The sequence below is a fragment of the Myxine glutinosa genome, chromosome 1, assembly GCF_964187855.1.
Source record: "Myxine glutinosa chromosome 1, kmMyxGlut1.1, whole genome shotgun sequence".
Classification (NCBI taxonomy): Eukaryota; Metazoa; Chordata; class Myxini; order Myxiniformes; family Myxinidae; genus Myxine; species Myxine glutinosa.
The window spans coordinates 194,924,987-194,951,056 of NC_136261.1; the positions used below are offsets into that span (position 1 = coordinate 194,924,987).

The 26,070-nt window shown below is 47.8% G+C and overlaps 1 protein-coding gene across 1 annotated transcript in view; it reads right to left on the reverse strand.

Moving 5' to 3' along the window:
• The window catches only part of LOC137432610 (adhesion G protein-coupled receptor L2), a 207,561-nt gene that overhangs the window by 6,131 nt on the left and 175,360 nt on the right, over nt 1-26,070 (reverse strand). The window contains exons 18-19 of the mRNA XM_068124681.2: nt 20,373-20,541; nt 359-481 (exon numbers count right to left, since the gene is read on the reverse strand). Coding sequence (XP_067980782.2) covers nt 359-481; nt 20,373-20,541 — 292 coding nt within the window. The remainder of the gene's footprint in view (nt 1-358; nt 482-20,372; nt 20,542-26,070) is intronic.

Below are 26,070 nucleotides of genomic sequence, written 5' to 3' on the forward strand. Positions count from 1 at the left end.
AAAAGGAATAAAAAGAGTATGGATAAAGCACGGGCATGATGGGCCACATGACCTTCAGTTATTTCTTTCTACCTGTACTTTTGGCCTCATGAGGAAATCAGCAGGGTGTGAACAATTAAGGGAAGTAAGGTGCTAATTGGGGCAATGCCTTGTGCGCTTGCTATTGAGAGCTAGCGCAAGAGAACACTTTTGGGTACAATGTGGTTTCTACAAGCAACAGCATTATCATTCCATGGATTACAATGTGGAAAAAAATTGTACGTTATACAAAAGGTAACAGCTCTGGCTCCAGTTAGAATCCCACGGCATGACCCTGTAATTTTATGCCGACTAGAAAGGACAATATGAATGATGTTACCTGAGAGTTGGGTGAATGGACTCTAGTGCTTCTGGAGTTGAAGTTCTTGTTGGAACCAAGGTTCCCAGAACTCCAAGACCCACACTCCAAGTGGCGCAAGCAGCGACTAAACTCCATACGAACCTAGAAAAGAGGGAAAAATAACTATATAACCAACTGTTCTGGAAAAATATAACCAACTAACCCAATGAAACCTACAACATCCCGCACCCCGCATATTCCCTTTTTTTGTAAAACTGTTGAATTAGCTCCACAATTTTTGTGAAAATGCAATATTAACACCCCCCTGTACTCACCAAAGACAAAAAAACCACACACACACACACACACACACACACACACACACACACACACACACACACACACGGACACACACACTGACATGCGCACAGACACACACGCAGACACAGACAGGTACACAGACACATGCACAGACACACACAGACACGTGCACACAGACACGTGCACACAGACACGCACACACAGACACGCGCACAAAGACACGCGCACACAGACACGCGCACACAGACACGCACACACAGACACGCACACACACACAGACACGCACACACAGACACGCACACACGCACAGACACTCGCTCTGGTGAAGTCAACAATCCACACAGACAACGATTCCATGTACATGCACTGATCGCAAAGGAAAGGAAACAGAAAGCAAATGCAAATAAACATTATTCTGCTAACAAAACAAACACAAGCAGAACATTTTCTAACAGTGGATTTATTTCCCAATTATTCTTCATCTTAAATATTGAGTTTAAGCTAAAAAAAATACTGATAATAAAAAAATGTAAACAAAGTACTGGACTCAGGGGCATTGTGGTTAGAACGTCTGCTCTGAGTTTAGGAGGTGCTCCTAGCCATGTCGTACCAAAGAATTCGACAAAGGCATGTGATAGTTTCTCACATGGCGCTCAGCATTTTTAGGATAGAGCACGGATACACCAGCTGAGTGGACCTGATTATAAACTGTGGGACTGGTGCTTTGTAAGATCGGGTGTTGCATCACAAAGTGCACCATTTCCTCAGATAGACATCAAAAAGGGGATCTTTTAGCTAGCTTTAGCTGGTGGACGTTAAAGATCACATGCTCTCTTTCGAAGAAAAATAGGTGAGTTATGGTCAGCATCCTGGCACGATTCCAGAAATCCCTTCCCGAACCTACAGTGGGCATTGCGTTGGCAGCTGCACTCCTCGGCAATGATGCCAACCCACCATGTATCGCTTGCCAGAGAGGAAGACATGTAATTAAATTTATTGTGGGATTTTGGCTGCAAATTTGAGGGAAATTGGAAATGAAGACAATAGAATGTACACAGCTCCCTCCTCCCATCCACCAACAAACCAAAACTAGCGCCCACCACATTTTTTGCAGTTTCATATCCTCTATCGGTGTCTGACATGCAGTAAATACCATTCAGGGAAGAGTTATTGAGTGAATGAAGCACTACCTCTCAGGAGTAGGGGGCACAAACCCAAGGCAATTCTGCATAGATTATGCCCCTACGATATTATCATATATATATATTGTTATGGTTTTTAGAACCTTCACTAGTAAATTTAGTAAATGTATCCCTTATAAATGTCCCCCTGTAGATATCCCCATCAATTGGCTGGTTAAAAATCGCACCCTAGTTAGTCCATGTACCACACGTAGCGAACCATAGGACCTCTTCGTAGTTATGTCATTATTATGTGTTTCAGTTAAGGACCTGTTCACAGTAGTTGAATCTGCATTGCATTAATCAAAATAAGATAGGTCCCCTTTCAATTTCCCCAATCATCGCCGCTCTCCAAAGTTCCCTTCAAAAGCGGTGCGAGTGGTGTTCTAACTCCCCACCAGCCGCCATTGGCCATGCGGTCGGGCCGAGAAAGAAGGGGGAGGAGCCACCAGAACAAGGTGTGGCAAGTCGGCTCGTCATCGGAGGTGGAGTCAGCAAGCCCTTACCGGCCAACCAGCACCGCGGTGAGCCAACCGGTAGGCGTGCCCTCGGAGCCCGCGGCTTGATATGGCCACGAGCAATAAAGGCGGGCGTGAGGGACTGCTTAGCCAGATGAGTGATCCAGCCGAACTGAGAAGAGAGAGAGAGAGACGTGGGGGTGCTTGCATTGCGGCAATAGTTTGAGACCCTCTAGGGCACACACCCTAGAGGTTTGTCGCCGGCTGTTGAGACGCAAAGCTGCCGGCCGCTGTTCGCTTCGAGCCCGGAGTGTGAACCTGGAGTGAACCTCAACGCTTACCGCTGCCTGGACCCTTCTCTCCCTGGCGCATCCTTACCATCGGCCTGGACCCTTCTCTCCCTGGTGCATCCCTACCATTGCAATTCCCTTGTCGCGTAAGTCTGTCGTCTGTCCTGTTTGTTGTCTGGGGTATATTATAAGACTGTTTTAAGGCTTGCCCTGTGTCTTCTTCTTCTGTAAATTACTTTCGTTCCTCCTCTTCCTTTGGTTTTTTGTACATAATTAATAAATGTCTGTTATTTCTTACCTTTGGTTTCTTCTTTCTCGTCCGATCGCTTTCGTGATCTCTTTAGATCGAGTACCTGTGGCATGATTTGGCCAACGCTTTATAATCGGGTTTAGTAAATTGATAACGGCCAGAGTCGCAGCTCGCTTCGCTCGGCGCAATCCAATCACGCTGCGACCCGGGTGGGAGTATTTCCTCGCTTACGGCCGGTGGTAGTACTTAGGTATTAAGACAAATTGGGCTTACAACCCTACTTACCATCGACCGGAAGTGACGTCATACCCCCAGGACCGGTCGAACGGCCAGCTTAACAGGACAAGGGGATTAACCCCCCCTTGCTAACGGGAGTGCCGTCCCCCGGATCCGTAACAATTGGTGTCAAGGAGTGGGATTTGAAGCCCGAACCAAATTTTTAATCCATCTGAAAAATTTGGTCGAAATTACGAGCGGCCGAAATTTTGCTTAACATCTAAATTTTAAAATCGTGCCATGGATAGTCAAGGTGATCGGATGCCGGTAGGGGAGGTAGAAGAGGGGTTAGAGGCAATCCAGGACCCCAGGGAGGAGAGCAATGAGGATGCGGTAGCGGGGGTTGCAGGCGCACAAGATGGCGGCGCCTCGCACGAGGTTGCAGCAGCACAAAATGGCGCCTCGCACATGGCAGCGAGGGCCACGTCTGCCACGCAAATGGGGGTTATGGATGTGCAATCCTATCTGGACACCTTCATGGCACAAATAAGGGCCTATATGGTAGAGTCGGGGAGTAAGATGGATGCAATGAGAAACGAGATGGGAAACCAAATTGGAGGATTGAAAAGTAGAATGGGGGGGCGATTAGAAAGCCAAATAGGGGGGCTAGAAGGCAAATTGGGAGGATTAGGGGGCCAACTGGAGGACGTGGGTAACCAAATCGGGGAAGTAAATGAGGGGTTAGCGAGGCACAAGGCCACATACGAGGTAAGGGAAGCCGAGAGGGAGGTTAACCGCAGGTTGAGCGAAGAGGTCGCGGGGGTACGCGACGAGGTAATGCGGTTTGAGAAGCGCGGGTTGAGCGAGGCGGAGCAGAGCGCGGTTAAAATGACGGGTATAGAGATCGCGACCGGGGTATGGGGAAGCCGGTGACCGCCGAGGTAGAAAAGGAAATTTTATTTGGACCAGCGGTTGTCGAGGGAAAGAAAAAAGAAATTAAGTCTGAATCAATCGAAGCAGTAGTAGAAATTGGAATTGGAGAGACCGCAGATGTAGAAAAGCACTCGCGGCAGGGAGAAATGGAAAATGCACAAAGTCTGAATTCACATGCTGATGCCGTACTTGTTAATCCTTATAAAGATTTGCAGGTGCGTGTGGAGAGGAGGATCCCAAAGGTGACTAAGGTGGTATATGGTGCTAAGAGGTTTTGCGGGAGAATGTTTGGCGTGAAAAGAATTTTGGCGCGCTTGGGATCCCAGCGTACCGCAGGCGTTTGTGGGAGGTCCGTGGTGCGCTGTGTGAGAGAAAATGGCATGCGTGTGAGGAAAAAGTGTGTGTCGAAGAGTGAGTGTGTTACAAAGTGTGGGAGTGAAACCGAGTGTGAGCGAGAATGCACGTCGGAGTGTATGTGTGGTGAGAGTGACGCGGAGAGTGAAATGGATGAGAAGCGGGTGCGAGGATGCACACTTGGAATGGTTGAGAGTGTGCGAGGAGGCACACCTGAGTTGGTGGTGGAGCGCGTGATGGGGAGTGTTACAGGGGATGTAACGGAAGAGTGCACGCCCGTGGTGGTTACGGAGTACGTAACGGGGGAAAGTGCACGCGAGAAGTGTGCGAACGACGAGTGTGTGCCAAGGTGTGTTATGGAGTGTGCGGACAGCGAGTGGTGTGTAGCAGAGAGTGCGGTGGTGGAATTGACGGAGAGTATGGGATGTATGAGCAACGAACGGAACGAGTGGTGTGAGCATGTAAGGGGAGCATCGACGTTAAACGGGATAGCGGTTAGACCGACGTTTAACCGGCGCGAGCTCTCGGTCCGTGCCGGGCTGTATGTATTGTGGGAGCCGGCGGGGATCGGTGCCGTGTGGCTCCTGTTTGGAGTGCTGTGCACGATCCGGGCCGGACCCCGCCCCGCACGGTCGAGTCCGGGCTTTGCCGGGCAAGGCGACCGGCCCGGTTCGAGGGAAGGTAGGAGGGATCGGAACGGCGCCCCCTTGTGGTGGCGGCGTTCTACCCGGGCAAGGTTGGCCCACCGCGCATGGGAGTGAAAGGCCCTGTGTAGGGATGGTGCTTTAAACCTTGGTCCAACCAAACCTCCTCCCTTGAACTGAATGCCGGACGGACCCAACCTGCAGGCAACCAAACCACCCGAATTCATTGCTCGGCTTTGCGTAGCCGTTTTAATGATGTAATGACGTACCGAGGCTCAGAATAATGGACGATGGTAGGGATAGGGATTATGATTGGCAAATCGGATTGGCAAATTTGATGGGCAATTTGATTGGCAAATTTTGATTGGCAAAAATTGTATGGGCAAAATTAATAGTGAGAGATGCCCGATGTAGAAGGATGGTAAATCCACCATCCCTCACATCCACCCGGGCACATGAGCATTAGTTATGGGGTTATGGCGGTGCAAACCAAGCCAGGGAGGGTTTGGATAATTGTATAGGGAAATAGCTGACCATAGGTAACTGTGGAGTTAAGTAGCGACATGTACCTGTAGTGGGGACGTAGAATAGATTAGATGGATTATAACGACGAGGGAGCGCATTAGTATAAGGGGCGACTGGGAAGCTGAGTTTCAGAAAGGGGTAGCCAGCTTAGATGATGCAGTGTGTTTGTGGTGTGGTTTATTGAATGAGGCATTGCGTATGGAAGTTCTTGCTGGTGAGCATATTGAAATGAGGAATTGAGAGGCAATGCTCGTGGACGATGCAGTGTGTGTGAGGGAGGTGATTGAGCAGCGTATTGTGAAAAGTGTGAGTTGAGTGCGTAGTATTGAATGAATGGTCCTGGAGGAGAGACGGGTGCAAGAGCCACCAGGTGTGTGTGAGCACAGGTGTGTAAGTGAAGTACAGGTGTGTGGAGAATGGTTGCAGGGAATAAATGGTATGGAATATATGGAGAATGGAATAGATGGAATGGAGTATGGAATGGATGGTGTGGAGTGAGTAGTGTGGAATATGTGGAGTGGAGTGGTTGGTGCGAAAGGAGTGGATGGGGAAGATGGACCCCTTTCACGAATACCCGGGGGGAGGGAGGGGGGTAGTTTAAGAGTAGGTAGAGGGTATAGGTAAATTGTGGTTGGATATTGGCATCTGTGGTGCGTGTGGTAGAATGGTGTTTGGATGGGTGCATTAGTGGAGTGAAATGGCTGGGCGTGTGGCCTGTTAGTGAGTGTAATTGAATGGGCACTCCGCCACTGTCAGGATGTCGGCCAGGTGAGGCCGCAGGTAGGCTCTGGGAGCCAGTAGAGTTGTGAATGGGGCCCGAGGATCCGGAGGACGGACCCGGGTAGCCCAGTGCCAGAGAGGGCACCGAGTGGGGAGAGCGCCAGAGGGCCTTCCCCAGGTAGATAGGTTAGGGTAAGGAGCAGGTAAGCTCGGAGACAACTACAGTGGCGGAGGGGTGCAGGTGAGTAGACCTGCTGGTGAGCCACATGACCCAGCCCGGAAATTGTGCGAAGGCACAGGGAGTTGAATCGGGGGAGTGAGACCCCAAATTGGTGAGCACCACAGTTTGGTCAATGGGAGTTCGGTTTTTAGAACTGCATAAAGTGGCCAATGGTTTGGCAGGAAAAGACCCCGGGTAGTGTAAAGAACGTTAAAGTCATTTAGAGGTATAGTTAGGATTGAATTCTCTTCGCACCATCTACATCCACTCACCAAGGTGACAAACTCCACACCATGTGATTTTTGCAAATGTTTTGGGAATGTGAGACGCATCATGACATGGGGGTGACTGTGCTGGTTGTTGCATCTCATCCTCCTTATGATGAATTGATGAGAAATTGGGCTTGATGGCAAATTTGGATTAGAGGGATTGTGGACGAATTTGGAATTAGGGGAGATATGGGGAAGACAGGACGTAGAGACGAATTGTAAATTGGTGTAAATATGGGGTAAGGGGCAAGGGTAGAGTAGGTGACAGGGGGGGGTGACGTACGATAGGGACGAGCTTTCTCCGCTCGCTCCCATGCGCACCTCACCTCTGCATTGCCTTGTATTGATGTGTACCCTTGCGCCCTTGCACCCCGCTAACTCTGCTTTGTCCTCCTTCCCCACCTATGGACCGTGCTCTCTGGGCACTGAGGGGAAAGCGTGCAGGAGCCGCATTTGTGTGCCCGAGCCGCCGCTGCACAGCCTGCCTGGATCGATACACCACCTTATGGACTGCACAACTTGCGGCCTAGCACCACCATATGGACCACACGCTTCTGTGGCTAAGCACCACACCCTGATGGACCCCACGTGTTGGGGCCTGGCCCCTCTGCTGGGACCGGCCATGATGGCCAGAGAGAGTCCTTGCTTGCGGACCACGGTGAGGTGGCCCCTTTTGCCCTACAGGTGGACCACCCATAGTTGGCCCCTGTGGGCTCTAAATAAAAATGGACGCGTTTTGTGCCTTTTTATTATTGCAAATAGGCAGCAAGCCACAAGCTCAAGAAGGACAACATCTGGAAGAAACATCGGCCAGCAGAGCAGGAGCAGAAAGAAGAACCGGTCAATAGTTTGTTTTTTATTTGAAATGTGTGAAATGAGCACTGGATGGTGCTTTGGTGTTTTTCTGGTGCTGATTGGTGCTGATGGTGCTTTGTGGTGCTCTTGTGCTCGGGGGTGCACTGCAATATCAATTGTGCATCCCCGGGCACTTGAGTATGGTGTATCGGTGCAGTGCAGTGCATGCTCTTCCTCTTTTGCAGATTTTTCCTTTTTGTCTCCCAAAATGACAGGTCCTGGGTTTGCCGTGTAAATACAAATTAGTGTTTTGTAAATAATGCTCCCCACCGTATATGTGTAGTTTGAAAACCATTCCGTGATGCGGTTATTCTGTGGGCGTGAGTCTGTTAGGTAGGATGCAACGTAGCAGGCGGGACATACATAGTTGTTTTAAAACTGTCGCACTCAAGGGTAAGGTTAATAGTAGAGGGCTATTACACCTGAGTGTCACATTAAGTAAAGTTAGTTTGGGTCGAGACAACTCTAGAGGAAAAACGGGTGCTGTGTTATGGTTTTTAGAACCTTCACTAGTAAATTTAGTAAATGTATCCCTTATAAATGTCCCCCTGTAGATATCCCCATCAATTGGCTGGTTAAAAATCGCACCCTAGTTAGTCCATGTACCACACGTAGCGAACCATAGGACCTCTTCGTAGTTATCTCATTATTATGTGTTTCAGTTAAGGACCTGTTCCCAGTAGTTGAATCTGCGTTGCATTAATCAAATAAGATAGGTCCCCTTTCAATTTCCCCAATCATCTCCGCTCTCCAAAGTTCCCTTCAAAAGCGGTGCGAGTGGTGTTCTAACTCTCCACCAGCCGCCATTGTCCATGCGGTCGGGCCGAGAAAGAAGGGGGAGGAGCCACTAGAACAAGGTGTGGCAAGTCGGCTCGTCATCGGAGGTGGAGTCAGCAAGCCCTTACCGGCCAACCAGCACCGCGGTGAGCCAACCGGTAGGCGTGCCCTCAGAGCCCGCGGCTTGATACGGCCACGAGCAATGAAGGCGGGCGCGAGGGACTGCTTAGCCAGATGAGTGATCCAGCCGAACTGAGAAGAGAGAGAGAGAGAGAGATGTGGGGGTGCTTGTATTGCGGCAATAGTTTGAGACCCTCTAGGGCCCTATTGTCGCCAGCTGTTGAGACGCGAAGCTGCCGGCCGCTGTTCGCTTCGAGTCTGGAGCGTGAACCTGGAGTGAACCTCAACGCTTACCGCTGCCTGGACCCTTCTCTCCCTGGCGCATCCTTACCATCGGCCTGGACCCTTCTCTCCCTGGCGCATCCCTACCATTGCAATTCCCTTGTCGTGTAAGTCTGTGGTCTGTCCTGTTTGTTGTCTGGGATATATTATAAGACTGTTTTAAGGCTTGCCCTGTGTCTTCTTCTTCTTCTGTAAATTACTTTCGTTCCTCCTCTTCCTTTGGTTTTTTTGTACATAATTAATAAATGTCTGTTATTTCTTACCTTTGGTTTCTTCTGTCTCGTCCGATCGCTTTCGTGATTTCTTTCGATTGAGTACCTGTGGCACGATTTGGCCAACGCTTTATAAATCAGGTTTAGTCAATTGATAACGGCTCGAACCGCGGATTGCTAAACCGCTCGGCAAATACCATCTTGTCCGTGGTTCGAGCGGTACTTGTCTCCCTGTTTTGCGGAGGGACTGGTAAAGGTATTCGGGAGAACACCTTGACCAATAACCCTGATCAATTCCACCCCACAAAAGAGCGTTACAAGTACCAGGACGAGAGACGGCCAGCTTAACAGGCCAAGGGGATTACCGTACCATGGACGGGAGGAAGGGTATGACAACTGAAGATGAGATGGGATAAATCTATGCATGAGAGAGAGCAATTTACTTTGGAAGAATTCCCAGGATGAGTTGATGTCAGAGGTTGTAGGGGAGACCAGTCCAGATGGGTACGGGGAGACCAGTTGAAAGGGGGAGACCAGTCCAGATGATTGATGGCTGCTTGAAGACCGTGCCAGTTGGCCTGAGTGAAATGCCAGACTCGTCGACGCTGAGGAGGCTCCCTGAGAATGGTCAGAGAGATGTCCACTTTAACAAGCACATTATCAGATGAGCCGATTGGAGCAGAAGAAGAGCAGCAGACATTTTCAGGGAAGTTAGTCATAACCAAGTCCAGAAGACAAGATGCTCCGTTGACTGAGATCCGGGTCGGGAAATTGACACATTGTGTCAGTCCCAGTGAGTCGCAGAAGTCCTTTGCTGAGGAGCCATGGCTGGTGAGAGAGGTACCCACACCCAGCCACCTGGCATGGTGACAATTGAAATCACCACATATGAGGAAGAGAGAGTTGGGATGAGTAGATAGAAGTTGGTCCATATTATCAGACAGCGAGATGTAGATGGAGTCATCACTGTTTGGTGGACGGTACAACACACATATGAACAAGAGGTGGGAGCGAAGGGGAAGCCGTAGCCAGAGGTATTCCTGGGGGTGAGGTGGAGAGAGGGCAGTGCAGGGCGAGTGAGAAAGAGAGTTTTTGATAAAGATAGCAACCCCACCTCCAGGACGAGGCTCAGGTCTATCATACCGGAGGAGGGAGTAACCCGGGAGAGATACTAAGGAATCAGAGACATCATGAAGGAGGAAAGTTTCTGTTAAGCAGATCATGTCTGGTTTGTCAGAAGCAACCTGTATGGAGAGATCAGTTAAGTTTGAACGAAGGCCCCGGATGTTTGAGGTCCATACCGTTAATGAAGAGGAAGGGGGAGCATCGGATACAGAACAGGGGGGAGGAGGGGTAGGGTAAGATGTGGAAGAGGAGGAAGAGGTCGGGAGAGCTGTTGAAGGTGTGTCAGAGATTTCAGAATAGCTCTGAGAAAGGGAAGGATGGGGTGGACAAAAGGATTGATGGTGATTGGGTGAGGCACAATGAGGTGTTATTTGAGGAGGAGGAAGAGCGAAGCAGGAGGTTGGGGGAGATGGAGGTGAGAGTTGGAAGGGGGAAGAAGTGGGGAGGACGCTTTGAGGAGGAGGGGTGAGAGGGGGGAAATGGAGAAGAAATGAGGGTGGGGAGATTTGAAGGGGAGGGGCATGGGGGGAGTTTATGAGGGGAGGGGTTAGGGGGGAGTTTAGGAGGGAAGGGGCAAGGGGGGAGATTTGAAAGGGATGGGTGATGGGGAGGATTTGGAGGGGAGGGGCAAGGGGGAAGATTTGAAAAGGATGGGTTGATGGGGAAGATTTGGAGGGGAGGGGTGAGATTGGATTTTGGAAAGTGTACGATTAATGGGAAACGAACAATTATTGCAAAACGAGTTTCTTGTGACCTTCGAGTTAAAAATACGTTTAAGGACGCTGGATGGGGGGTGGTGTGCAGGTGAGTTTAGGGAATGTAGAAAAGAGGCACTGTAAGAGATGGATTTTTTTTTCGGGATGAATAGATTTGGTGAGCAAGTCGAAAGCAACCTTTTAAAGAAGAAGAAGAAAAAGGTGTTATCATATACGACAGAATACAGTACTTCAGGGGAAAGTTTAAACATTTTTTAATTGAGCAGTGAAAACTATCTTGGGAAATGGGGGAGAAACACATGGTCAAAGAACGAACGAACGAAAAAGAACAACGAATGAACGAATAAGAACAACGAATAAGAACGGAGAAGGAAATGTTTTTTTGGGGTTTGTTTTTTTTTGAGTTGAGATTTTAAACAGGGAAGTAGGCTATGGGGTGAAAAGACTGGGAAAACTGAGAGAACGAAAGTTATTGGAGCACAAAAGACGGACCGCTGAGAGAAAAAACAAAGCCTCAAGGTCGGACACGGTAGCCAACAAGTACAAGGCCTCAAAAGACACGACACGAATTAACACGATTTTCTATACAGGTATGAAAGATTTACACCGATAATCTTCCTAGGGACACGCTTTAGGTACACACACCATAAAATAAATACAGTTTTAACGAAAATACAAATGGGAACAATGACTTAACTTCGATTTCAATGGAAAGCGTGGACAGCTGCGAATAAACGAAACCTCGCCGGCAAGACCGGAAGCGGAAGCCAACGTACATATGCGTTGCTCAAACATGTAGACAGACGTTCGCCTCTCTACCATCCCCGTTTGTTTCTGGGCCCCACCAAACCTTTGGCTATGCTCTGTTTTATTACCCTCGCCTGAGGAGAGCGTATTGCATTTGAGTCCGTTTGTCTGTTTGTCTGTCCGCACAGAATAAATTTGATTTTCTCTGCAACCGTTGGTCCGATTGACAGCAAACTTTCATCATAGGTGCAACTCCACCTGTATCTATCTATAATTCCAGTAATCTCTGTGTGTATGTTTGTATGTTTGTATGTTTGTATGTCTGTATGTCTGTGACCGCTGTTTCTCGACAACCACGGGTCTGATATACTTTAAACTTGCCAGGTATATTGCTGGGGACCCGAGGATGTGCCTTTTCAAGGTTTCATATTAATCGGAGAAGTAGTTACCGAGCTATGTCCAAAAAACGATTCAACCAATCAGAGAGCAGCGAGCTATCACGTGTGCCGAACGTGGCGAACAGACTCTGCCTCGGACGGCACATTTGAGAGCGTATTCATTTATTTCACGTTGGAAAACTATGTTGCCGTTAAACTATGTTTTAAAACTAATTAAAACTAATTTGCGATTCATTCGCTTTCCTGCGCGTTTGTGCACGCGATGGCGATTTCTTTACCAAACTCCGCAAGCCGTTCGCTTTGGACCAAACCATTTCATGTAAATAGAGGGGGGGGATTGTCACCGTACTCGCAAGCCGTTCGCTTTGGACCAAACCATTTCATGTAAATAGAGGGGGGGGGATTGTCACCGTACTCGCAAGCCGTTCGCTTTGGACCAAACCATTTCATGTAAATAGAGGGGGGGGATATAATTTTAGATATAGATAAAGTACGGGCATGCCCTAGTAATTTTAAATAATAAGTATGACATCATGGGTCACGCGGTTCGGCCGCCATATTGGAAAAACCGAAAAACTTTGCACCCCTATATCTCTGAAAGCGCTGAATAGAAGAAAATTGAGACATTGCTCATTGTAAAGAACTCTCCATGGGGAATAAAATATGTTAATGATGATGTCATCGGTGCCACGCTACATCGGATGATGGGGCTCTGTCGGACAGTCGGAATCGTATTTGGCTGGTATGACAACTTCGACATGCTGGTGTCAACTCCAAATGGTCGCCGATGCCATGGCAACACGCCATTGCAACAGAGTTTCAGAGGCAGCCAGCTGAGATCATCGAGGCTGGCAGTGCTCAGCCTGGCATCAGTACTCTCATAATCCCTCGCCTCACGTCAAAGCAGGCCAAGTCTGTGGGAAATAACAGGCCCGCACCACGTATGCACTATACTGGCCCTAAGAAGGTGAAGCCCCCTGCAGTGCCCACTGGGATCAGCTACACCGAGGCGAGTGGTCGACAGGCCAGTCTGGTGGCTGCCCAACAGAAGGACACACAGTGGCTCAACAGCCTGAGCCAGGGGCAAGATGCTATGGAGTGGAATGGATTCAACAATCAGCTAGCCAGGAGCCAGGGCGTACTCAAACCTGCGAGCACCTATATGTTCGGTCCATTGATTGACGCGCCACCCTCACACCCGGACACCATCCTCACAACACTCACATACATGCAGAGGTCACTGCTTGACATGGGGATGACATACGTTCATCTTTCCATTGACATGCAGTTGTTTGTAGTAACCAAACAGGTGTGCTGGTACCAGCCCGTGCAGTTCCAGAATGTGATCACCCATCCTGGTGGGATGCATATTTATACAGTCGTTCATTGGCTGCATCGCGAAGCTGATGAAATGTTCAGCGTTGGATGCATATGTATCCGCAGCATATGGGGATCTGATAATTATCTTCAATGAGAAGTCCTGGGTGAAAGCTATGCGGTCCTTTCGGGGCGTATCAGCGGCGCTCTTGAAGTGGTTTCTATCATCAGGGCCAAAGACCTTTGAGTAGATAGAGAAGTATCTGCACACTGCTCGCCTCCATCCTACAGGCCTGCACTGAGTGGACAACTTCCACACTCCCCACACTCCTTCTCCACCAGTTTGAGTGTGCAGAGAGAGAGGGTGACTTCTACCTAAAGCAGCTGACCATGGAGTGCATGCTGAAGTGTTTCTTCCTTGCTGGTCATGTATAGTTATCCCGCTATCTCATCCAGTATTTGCTGAAGATGTGTGCACTCCCTGCTGAGGCCAAGACGGGCCTTGTGTCCGGCGCTTTTGTCTGTTGGCACCATGAAGGATACTGGAACGCTGTCTCTGGTGACCGGTTTGGCGAGCAGACTGCCATCAAAATCGGCAAGGGGGCTCTCAAAGGCATGACTCTGTCTGCTGAGCTTGTTTGTGAGTGGATTGACGCCTTCCCAGTCACCGTGCATGTGTCAGACTGCATGGACTACATCTACTCTGCTGATCCACCAGATCAGTCTGCGCAGAAACAGCACAAGGAGGAGTTGAAGCAACGATGTGTCATTGATCTGGAGGTGGAGAAGTACATTCACCCCTTGGAAGATCACCACCCTCATCTGTACAATCCCGTCACTGGCCAAATTGCCCCTGCTGAAGTGAATGTGGCTGATTCGATTGTGATTGGAGAAAAGATGGAGAGCAAGTACAGCGCCAGTCTCCCTGATGGGCTTCACGACCCTTTCAGTAGCCCCATCAAGACGATGGACGTTCTCAAGAAGCAGGTCAAGGGCAGCAAGGGCAGGCGAGTCATCGACCTTGAGAACATCTTTCTCCGGCTCTTGATAATTGGTCAGCGGAGGCAGATGGATCTTGGGCCTCTGTTCACCTACCAGCTGTGTGCAGTGCCTCCATCGCTCATTGACAAGCATGGTTGTCTCCGCAAAGGCAACATTGACCTGTACTCCCAAAATTATAGGAACATGTGTAGGCCATCTTGAAATATGAACAAATTATCCACGTAATGACTAAAATAACGCGATTTGTCCTCTGAGAGTCCAAAACGGGACCGTGTCATACCTTGTCCTTTGATCTTGCCCTGAACTTCACCTTGAACCGAAAAGATAACATCGGAAATGGATTCTACACCTCCCAAAACCCCTTAAAAGAGGTGTTATACATCATTCTAGGACAAACGGTTCCAAAGTTACATTTGCAATATGGCCACCAGAGGCCGTCTCAGATTTATGGAATTTACCAGAGTTGCCCAAAGATGAAGTTTGGGCAACCAAGCTGAATTTGCTGTAGGAACCCATGGGAGTACAAATCCATCAAAAAACTTCATAGGATAGAACATTTCTAGGTTCATGAAATGACCAATGGCTAAAAGGACCTCCAACAGCTGCAAAGGGAACAAGACAGCATTTAATAATGTAGAGCCTTGCCAGAGTATATAGATTACAGTGGATCTAAGAACCAGTATGGACACACACACACACACACACACACACACACACACACACACACACACACACACACACACACACACACACACACACAAAAACACCATCACCATTGCAATAGCCTTTTGAGTTCAGGAATATGCAAGGCGAATGGAACCACCTTTGGAGGCCATTTTTCCCCGCAGAGCAGGGGTTGGCCTTTTTTGGGCACCATGGTCCCCTTTTTGAAGCAATGTTTTATGTCCGGATGCCCTTCCTGCCGCCAACCCTGTTAGTCGCCTGTTGCAACACACAGGGAACTACCAGTGAACTGATACTCAATTTGCCGACCTCGGAAGGATGACAGGCTGAGTCAACCCCCCTGGCATTAATTCAGCGATCGACCGGGATTCAAACCCAGGATCCTAGGATCCAAAGCCGGCACCCTAACCGCTAAGCCAACACCAGGCCAGGCATATGCAAGACGAATGAGTCACCAAATAAATTCCCACATATATATTTATCATGAAAAATATGTCGGTAAGGGTTCGTATGCAATAAAGGTTAACCTTGCTAATTATTAATATCAATTAATTTATATGTGAACTTGCAGGATTCCCATCACACACAGACAAACATCCTTTATAAGGAGTATAAATAAATAAAAGATTAAAAGTGTGGCTCTTGATAACACACAAATGGTACAGACTGACATAGACCCACTGTGAAGGGACTACACACATAATAAAACACAGGATTAATCATCTCTAATATGGACATAATCCTAAACAGCCAAGGTATAAAATCAACTTTTGGTTAAATTAGACACAAAAATGTTGTTGTTACATCAGATAAATTTATCAAAGTGTTCTTAGGGGCCCTTGGGGCACCCGGGGGTGACATTAAAGTTGGTCTGCATGCGGACTCACTGAAACACATAAACACATACACACGCACATGCGGACACACATGCACGCACACAACACCTCTCTTCTTCCTTCAGGAATTGGCTAGGCTAACTAAAGAACGCCTTTGGGGTTGATGGAATTAAGCCAAAAAGATTCATAAAACGGCAACTGAAAGTATCAGCCACTCTCTCTCGAGAAGTGAAGTGATAATAGCTGAGGAAATGTATTCTCACATCCATAACAAGTCCAAAGTAATAAATTGGCATATCAACTAAAACTTCCAGAATCAGCCGTGAGCACGCATGTAATTGTGTAACTCGCTCTAAAAGAACAACGGGAAATAATGCGACCTTCCATTAGCATCCAGAATACACAGGAGCACGTGGGTTAAGCACCATGGAGTGTCTCCTCCTCAAGTTATCAAATCAGATCACAGCAAATAAATAAAATATCAAAAAGTTGCCTCTGGAAAGTGTTGGCAGAGCATTCATTTCCCCACCATGTTGTTTACGTGGTTTTAGTAATTGTTGGACTTGTGTGAACAGACAATGTCCTCTGGCAAAAGTATCAGCACACCTTTGTTGTTGTGAGGAGCATTTCTCACATTCTGTACAATTATCGCTGCAACGGTTTCAAGTAAGGATTATTTTTCTTTCCAGAAGATCTATGTTTGGTAGCATGGCCTCACTTAACAATACTGATTACCCAAGCAGTGGTGATGGCAGCCGAGCACAGCATGCGGTGTATTAATTCCATGTGCTAATTGTTTCTGTGGGGCATTCAGTTGGCAATCATCTCGGAAGCAATTCTAACCCTGGCTACGTTTTCATGAAACAAAGGACACTTCTTATCGGAATTAATATTCCCTCATGTTATTACCCAGTTGTTGAATGAACCGTTCCCTCACCAGGTACCCCACAATCTGAAACGTCAGGGGCCAGTGTGAAGTAACACAATGCCTGTCTCAAAACTATCAGCTACGAACGAGGACTTCATGCGTCACCACGATTCCTCTTTCCCCAACAGCAGGTTCAGTACTCCCATAGCAGCCGCATGGGCATGAATTAGGGGATCTGGCCACGGTGCCGATGATAACTCACCTATACTCTTCACAAAAGACTCGTTAACTTCCACCAGCTAATGCTAGCAGATGGGGTCCAAGCTTTATAATGGCCGTCTGAGTCGACATCACTGTTTCTGATATAACTCCCTGCTTGTGAAGCACCGACCCAACAGTGTACATACAGTGAGGCTGAGAACGGAACGCAAGATGGACAGTTCAAAGGTAAGTTTGCTACCTCTGCATCATCTTGCCAGTTCCCATATGAATCCTGGGATGACTCGTGATGCAGGAAACCTAGATTCAAATCCCATCTGCCAAATGTGATTGTCTAACAATGTACTTGTAATTCATGTAAAAAAGAAAAGTACACAGAATTGGTGATGTATGTACAAGCTCACCCTTGAAGCTTGGATCACAAAATAAAATCAATATGTTTGACAGAAGAGAAAGAGTACACCATTCGCACATTTTGTATTCCCACCAAAAGGATGAATTAATCCTTACTATAACTAGAACGGGCACTCGGTAGAGCGCATACCTTCGCCGCAGCTACTGTTCTGTACTTGGCATGGGAGTGTAGGGAACAGAACAGTGAACAGTTTTGACCTTTTCGTGACCTTGACCTTGACCTTTGACCCGATTGCTCCCAAAATCTAATCAAATGTGTCCCGTATAATAACCAATCATCCCACCAAATTTCATGCAATTCGGTTGAATACTTTTTGAGTTATGCGAATAACATACACACACACACACACAGACATACAAATAAATACACAGCGATCAAAACATAACCTTCCGCTTTTGCGAAGGTAATTAAAGGACCTGTTTGTTTGTTTGTTATTTTGTTACACAACTCCTCCTACAGTTCTGGCTCGAATACATCCAGATTTGCTACATAGGATCAGTATGACACCAATGAGTGTATAGGGGTGTTTTATCTTTTGCGGTTGTCTAGGGGGGAGGAGGGGACACAAATTCTCTATGTAAATGTGTATCGTGTAGCATCTCCTAGAGGTGGGAGAGGGTATTACAAGTCCCAACCTTTACAGTACAGTATTCCTGTCTCCACGTTTTCCAGGGCAGTGAGGGGTTTTGCATTATAAGCAGTAGGCATGTTTTTGCTTCAAGCACGTAACTCAGGGTATTTGTTTTTCTTTTTGGGAGCGATTGAGGCAGCTGTCAGTAGCCTATACACCACTCAAATAAAGGTATGCGTCAGAAGAACATGTTGCAAGATCGGCAGTAGGGTGGGTACTCTACTAGTAATACTAAATATACGACTAGAACCACCTTTAGAGGCCATTTTTCCCTGTAAGAATGGGGGTTGGCCTTTTCCGGGCACCGTGGTCCCCTTTTCGAAGCAATGTTTTATGACCGGATGCCCTTCCTGCCGCCAACCCTGTTGGTCGCCTCTTACGACACACAGGGAATTACCAGTGAACTGGTACTCAATTTGCTGATCTCGGTAGGATGACAGGCTGAGTCAACCCCCCTGGCGTTAATTCAGCGATCGACCGGGATTCGAACCCAGGATCCTCGGATCCCACGCCGGCACCCTAACCGCTAAGCCAACACCAGGCTAATACGAAATATGTCACTGAAATTGGAAAATCAAAATATGCATTGTAAGAAGCGTGTATTATTCTTCAGTTTGACTCAATTTAATGAACTGTTGTACAGACCGGATTATAAGGAAAAACAAGGTGATTACACAACTCGTCATGCAAGTGCACTTGTGATTTATTAGTCATCCATGAATTTCGCCAGCATCCAAATATGCTCTTTCAGCCACTCCATTTCAGTTCTTCCAAATGCTTATTCTTCTTCGTTCGTTTGCAGCACAAGGCTGTGGGGTAGCATCATTGCCTGAAGGCACGGCTGTGCCACCGATGCAGTGCCCTTTGCTGGTTGGGGCAGGAATTTGGAATTTGGGCATGGCGCCGGCAATAGCTTGCCTGCTCTTCACGAAGGACACCATGGGATCTTCAACGTCCACCAACTAATGCTGGCCGATGGGACGCCCGTTTAACGTCTATCTGAGGAACGGCACACACATTGATGAATCACCCACCTGTGAAACACCGGGATGACAGTTTAGGTGTACGTAATTCTCGGCTATCCTGTCATCCTTCCAAATGCTATGAAGTCTTCCACAAAACACAAACTTCATATTTATATCTGGCATTTATAGACAACATGGATAATCAACCAACACATATGATATTGGGCTTGTTTGGCTCATGCAAATGTGCATGCAACAAGTATTCCCCATTCGTTTCAAAATGCATAAAAGTGGAAACTCAATATTTTTTGTCTGGAATGGCAACAGACCAGAATTTACATTCGGGAATTTACATGAACAATGTTCATAGTACCTGCAAAGTCTTAAGATTACTAAAATTGCACGGTGTAAAATTCTGGAGTAAAGGTGTGTGGTGATACAGAAAATTACTTTGGAATAAATCTGAAATTTCGAGACCTGAGGTATGTGTAAATAGAAGGTAGACAAACTAAGCTTCATATTAGTTAATCTGTCTGGGGCCATGGGTTGGGAGTGTATGGATAGAATATCTGAACACGGCATAGGCATTTCATCTGCGGGGATTCTTATTGTAAGAGTAGTCACGTGACCCACGACCGCACCATCGCTTGACCCCAAACCTGCCACGTGACCATATTAAATATTTTCATGTGAATTCCAAACTGTTACTACAGATTAATATGAATGGTAATCTACACAAACTAATTTGGGATCATCTGCATGAACATAGTTCAGGATAACACCTCCATGACATACTTAGTGATCCAACTTGTAATATTAACATAACTATGCTGAAATTATGCAAAGAAACTTCCACAAACAAACAATTTACTTTTACTCTCCTGTCTGTGTCTGTGTGTGTGTGTGTCTGTACGTATATAATCTTCTTCTTCTTTAACGGCCACAATTATTCCCACGTTATTGTGGGGTTTGCCGTGGGAAGTTTTTGGCTCAAGTCTTTCACGAAACAGGTGACCAGGCATGATGCTCGACTAAGTAGATCGACTCCTTGCTTCCCATAGCAGTTAGCATACCTCAAACACCAGCAAGACTAGTTATTTATTCTTTCAAGTTCCTGGAACTGACTATCCCTACACTAAATGCAATTACGAACCACCTACTGAATTATTTTGCTGAGAAAACACCTTCAACATCTTTCCTTCAAAAGAGGAAGGTAACAAGACCTACCTTAAGGCAGATATCTCGTAAATATGTTATCGACCATTATTTATAGCTCTGCTGCTTTCCTCCTATATTAGGAAAGGTATAAAAAATATATTTAATTGCCCATGCAATTATGGTGTGCCTCAGTTATGAAAGCCGAGTGGACTTGTGCATTATATTCTTATCGAAATATGCTATTATAATCATGGCCATTCAGTCTGAAACAGTATATGGTTTGATTTGAGTCTTTTTGTGTGCGGAAGGAAGCAACCTTGAGTGAAAGAGGTGCAGAAGACGTACCTCTTTCTGCAGGAGGCAGTGGAACACAAGGATGAAAGAACCAAGAAGCGAGTTGAAGGCGGTAAATAGGTAAGCACGGATAGGCAAGGCTTGAAGAATGAAAAGTATGCCGAAGGTCCATGTGAAGGCCAACAAGCAGAGCAGGGCGGTGGCACCAAACAACAGAGATCTGTGGAAACAGTTGTTGGTTTAGAAAACAAATAGAGATAAACCAAAAAAAAAACCACCTTTAGAGGCCATTTTTCCCCCGCAAGCGGGGGTTGGCCTTTTTCGGGAACCGTGGTTGTTGTTGTTTTTCGGTCCCCTTTTTGAAGCAATGTTTTACGGCCGGATGCCCTTCCTGACGCCAACCCTTTTTGCCGCCTTTAACGACAAGCAGGGAATTACCAGTGAACTGGTACTCAATTAGCCGACCTCGGAAGGATGACAGGCTGAGTCAACCCCCCTGGCGTTAATTCAGCGATTGACCGGGATTCGAACCCAGGATCCTAGGATCCCACACCGGCACCCTAGCCGCTAGCCCAACACCAGGGACTAAAAAACAAATAGAGATAATTACATGAAAAGTAAATAATTGAGTTAAGAGGGTGGAGATGGAAGAAAAATGATGCCTGTATAAAGAAAAGTTTGGGTGGTTGCGATAGGAAAGGGTAAGTTGTACTTTTGTTGGAGGAGGGAGGGGAGGTTGGGAGGGGAGGGGGGGGGGGGAAGAGGGAAAGGAAACATAAAATCTAACCATTTGAATGAAGATGTGCGAATACTTTAAATAGACAAAATAGTGGTAGTTCAAGATGATGAAAAGTTGTTGTGGACGAGCTAGAACACAGAACAGATTAGAACAGAGAGAGAGAGAGAGAACGAGAGCGAGGGAGGGAGAGAGGTAGGGAGAGAGAGAGAGGTAGGGAGAGAGGTAGAGAGAGAGAGGTAGGGAGAGAGGTAGAGAGAGAGGTAGGGAGAGAGATGTAGAGAGAGAGAGGTAGAGAGAGAGGTAGAGAGAGAGGTAGAGAGAGAGGTAGACAGAGAGGTAGAGAGAGAGAGGTAGGGAGAGAGGTAGAGAGAGAGGTAGGGAGAGAGAGAGAGGTAGGGAGAGAGGTAGAGAGAGAGAGGTAGGGAGAGAGGTAGAGAGAGAGGTAGGGAGAGAGATGTAGAGAGAGAGAGGTAGAGAGAGAGAGGTAGAGAGAGAGGTAGAGAGAGAGGTAGACAGAGAGGTAGAGAGAGAGAGAACGAGAGCGAGGGAGGGAGAGAGGTAGGGAGAGAGAGAGAGGTAGGGAGAGAGGTAGAGAGAGAGAGGTAGGGAGAGAGGTAGGGAGAGAGAGGTAGAGAGAGAGGTAGAGAGAGAGGTAGGGAGAGAGATGTAGAGAGAGAGAGAGGTAGAGAGAGAGGTAGAGAGAGAGGTAGAGAGAGAGGTAGACAGAGAGGTAGAGAGAGAGAGGTAGGGAGAGAGGTAGGGAGAGAGATGTAGAGAGAGAGAGGTAGAGAGAGAGGTAGAGAGAGAGGTAGAGAGAGAGGTAGAGAGAGAGGTAGTGAGAGAGGTAGAGAGAGAGGTAGAGAGAGAGGTAGTGAGAGAGGTAGAGAGAGAGGTAGGGAGAGAGAGGTAGAGAGAGAGAGAGGTAGTGAGAGAGAGGTAGAGAGAGAGGTAGAGAGAGAGAGAGGTAGAGAGAGAGAGGTAGAGAGAGAGAGAGAAAGAGAGAGAGGGAGGGAGGGAGAGAGGTAGAGAGAGAGGTAGCGAGAGAGGTAGAGAGAGGTAGTGAGAGAGATAGGGAGAGAGAGAGGTAGGGAGAGAGAGGTAGAGAGGGAAAGAGAGAGGTAGGGAGAGAGAGGTAGAGAGAGAGGGAGAGGTAGAGAGAGAGAGGTAGAGAGAGAGAGAGCTAGAGAGAGAGGTAGAGGGAGAGAGAGAGAGGTAGAGACAGAGGTAGAGAGAGAGGTAGAGGTAGAGTGAGAGGTAGAGAGAGAGGTAGAGAGAGAGAGAGAGAGAGAAGTAGAGAGAGAGAGGTAGAGAGAGAGGTAGAGAGAGAGGTAGAGAGAGAGAGAGGTAGAGTGAGAGGTAGAGAGAGAGGTAGAGAGAGAGATAGGGAGAGAGAGAGGTAGGGAGAGAGAGGTAGGGAGAGAGAGGTAGAGAGAGAGAGAGGAAGAGAGAGAGATGTAGAGAGAGAGGTAGAGAGAGAGGTAGAGAGAGAGGTAGTGAGAGAGGTAGACAGAGAGGTAGAGAGAGAGGTAGTGAGAGAGGTAGAGAGAGAGGTGGAGAGAGAGGTACAGAGAGAGAGGTAGAGAGAGAGAGGTAGAGAGAGAGGTAGAGAGAGAGGTAGAGAGAGAGGTAGGGAGAGAGATGTAGAGAGAGAGGTAGGGAGAGAGATGTAGAGAGAGAGAGGTAGAGAGAGAGGTAGAGAGAGAGGTAGAGAGAGAGGTAGGGAGAGAGAGGTAGAGAGAGAGGTAGGGAGAGAGATGTAGAGAGAGAGAGGTAGAGAGAGAGGTAGAGAGAGAGGTAGAGAGAGAGGTAGGGAGAGAGGTAGAGAGAGAGGTAGAGAGAGAGGTAGGGAGAGAGGTAGACAGAGAGGTAGACAGAGAGGTAGAGAGAGAGGTGGAGAGAGAGGTACAGAGAGAGAGGTAGAGAGAGAGGTAGTGAGAGAGGTAGGGAGAGAGAGGTAGAGAGAGAGGTAGAGAGAGAGGTAGGGAGAGAGATGTAGAGAGAGAGAGGTAGAGAGAGAGGTAGAGAGAGAGGTAGAGAGAGAGGTAGGGAGAGAGAGGTAGAGAGAGAGGTAGGGAGAGAGATGTAGAGAGAGAGAGGTAGGGAGAGAGATGTGGAGAGAGAGAGGTAGAGAGAGAGGTAGAGAGAGAGGTAGAGAGAGAGGTAGGGAGAGAGGTAGAGAGAGAGGTAGAGAGAGAGGTAGGGAGAGAGGTAGACAGAGAGGTAGTGAGAGAGGTAGAGAGAGAGGTGGAGAGAGAGGTACAGAGAGAGAGGTAGAGAGAGAGGTAGTGAGAGAGGTAGGGAGAGAGAGGTAGAGAGAGAGGTAGGGAGAGAGATGTAGAGAGAGAGAGGTAGAGAGAGAGGTAGAGAGAGAGAGGTAGAGAGAGAGGTAGAGAGAGAGAGGTAGAGAGAGGTAGAGAGAGAGGTAGAGAGAGAGGTAGTGAGATAGGTAGAGAGAGAGGTAGGGAGAGAGAGGTAGAGAGAGAGAGAGGTAGAGAGAGAGAGGTAGAGAGAGAGGTAGAGAGAGAGAGAGGTAGAGAGAGAGAGGTAGAGAGAGAGGTAGAGAGAGAGAGAAAGAGAGAGAGGGAGGGAGGGAGAGAGGTAGAGAGAGAGGTAGCGAGAGAGGTAGAGAGAGGTAGTGAGAGAGATAGGGAGAGAGAGAGGTAGGGAGAGAGAGGTAGAGAGGGAAAGAGAGAGGTAGGGAGAGAGAGGTAGAGAGAGAGAGAGAGGTAGAGAGAGAGAGAGGTAGAGAGAGAGAGAGCTAGAGAGAGAGGTAGAGGGAGAGAGAGAGAGGTAGAGACAGAGGTAGAGAGAGAGGTAGAGAGAGAGGTAGCGTGAGAGGTAGAGAGAGAGATAGAGAGAGAGAGAGAGAGAAGTAGAGAGAGAGAGAGAGGTAGAGAGAGAGGTAAAGTGAGAGGTAGAGAGAGAGAGAGGTAGAGTGAGAGGTAGAGAGAGAGGTAGAGAGAGAGATAGGGAGAGAGAGAGGTAGGGAGAGAGAGGTAGGGAGAGAGAGGTAGAGAGAGAGAGAGAGGAAGAGAGAGAGATGTAGAGAGAGAGAGGTAGAGAGAGAGGTAGAGAGAGAGGTAGAGAGAGAGGTAGGGAGAGAGATGTAGAGAGAGAGGTAGGGAGAGAGATGTAGAGAGAGAGAGGTAGAGAGAGAGGTAGAGAGAGAGGTAGAGAGAGAGGTAGGGAGAGAGAGGTAGAGAGAGAGGTAGGGAGAGAGATGTAGAGAGAGAGAGGTAGAGAGAGAGGTAGAGAGAGAGGTAGAGAGAGAGGTAGGGAGAGAGGTAGAGAGAGAGGTAGAGAGAGAGGTAGGGAGAGAGGTAGACAGAGAGGTAGAGAGAGAGGTAGAGAGAGAGGTGGAGAGAGAGGTACAGAGAGAGAGGTAGAGAGAGAGGTAGTGAGAGAGGTAGGGAGAGAGAGGTAGAGAGAGAGGTAGAGAGAGAGGTAGGGAGAGAGATGTAGAGAGAGAGAGGTAGAGAGAGAGGTAGAGAGAGAGGTAGAGAGAGAGGTAGGGAGAGAGAGGTAGAGAGAGAGGTAGGGAGAGAGATGTAGAGAGAGAGAGGTAGGGAGAGAGATGTAGAGAGAGAGAGGTAGAGAGAGAGGTAGAGAGAGAGGTAGAGAGAGAGGTAGGGAGAGAGGTAGAGAGAGAGGTAGAGAGAGAGGTAGGGAGAGAGGTAGACAGAGAGGTAGTGAGAGAGGTAGAGAGAGAGGTGGAGAGAGAGGTACAGAGAGAGAGGTAGAGAGAGAGGTAGTGAGAGAGGTAGGGAGAGAGAGGTAGAGAGAGAGGTAGAGAGAGAGGTAGGGAGAGAGATGTAGAGAGAGAGAGGTAGAGAGAGAGGTAGCGAGAGAGAGGTAGAGAGAGGTAGAGAGAGAGGTAGAGAGAGAGGTAGTGAGATAGGTAGAGAGAGAGGTAGGGAGAGAGAGGTAGAGAGAGAGAGAGGTAGAGAGAGAGAGGTAGAGAGAGAGGTAGAGAGAGAGAGAGGTAGAGAGAGAGAGGTAGAGAGAGAGGTAGAGAGAGAGAGAAAGAGTGAGAGGGAGGGAGGGAGAGAGGTAGAGAGAGAGGTAGCGAGAGAGGTAGAGAGAGGTAGTGAGAGAGATAGGGAGAGAGAGAGGTAGGGAGAGAGAGGTAGAGAGGGAAAGAGAGAGGTAGGGAGAGAGAGGTAGAGAGAGAGAGAGAGGTAGAGAGAGAGAGGTAGAGAGAGAGAGAGCTAGAGAGAGAGGTAGAGGGAGAGAGAGAGAGGTAGAGACAGAGGTAGAGAGAGAGGTAGAGAGAGAGGTAGAGTGAGAGGTAGAGAGAGAGATAGACAGAGAGAGAGAGAGAAGTAGAGAGAGAGAGAGAGGTAGAGAGAGAGGTAAAGTGAGAGGTAGAGAGAGAGAGAGGTAGAGTGAGAGGTAGAGAGAGAGGTAGAGAGAGAGATAGGGAGAGAGAGAGGTAGGGAGAGAGAGGTAGGGAGAGAGAGGTAGAGAGAGAGAGAGAGGAAGAGAGAGAGATGTAGAGAGAGAGGTAGAGAGAGAGAGAGAGGTAGAGAGAGAGGTAGAAAGAGAGGTAGAGAGAGAGAGAGAGAGAGAGGTAGAGAGAGAGGTAGAGTGAGAGGTAGAGAGAGAGAGAGAGAGGTAGAGAGAGAGGTAGAGAGAGAGATAGGGAGAGAGAGAGGTAGGGAGAGAGAGGTAGGGAGAGAGAGGTAGCGAGAGAGAGAGAGAGGAAGAGAGAGAGGTAGGAAGAGAGAGGTAGGGGTAGAGGTAGAGAGAAAGAGAGAGATAGAGAGACAATAGACTTATTTCTCATATTGACATCTAATATATACGATGCTTTCTGCTACTTTTGAAAATTGGTTCATAATCATTATATGATGAAAACATTAGAACTACATATTATGCTACTGAGGTTTTGAGGGTAAAATCAGGATTTAAAAAAGCTAGGATCCAAGTAAGTATCGAGGGTATAGCAATAGCATCTTGAGGAAACAGCTCACCCAACTCACCCAGTGTGTGTGTGTGTGTGTGTGTGTG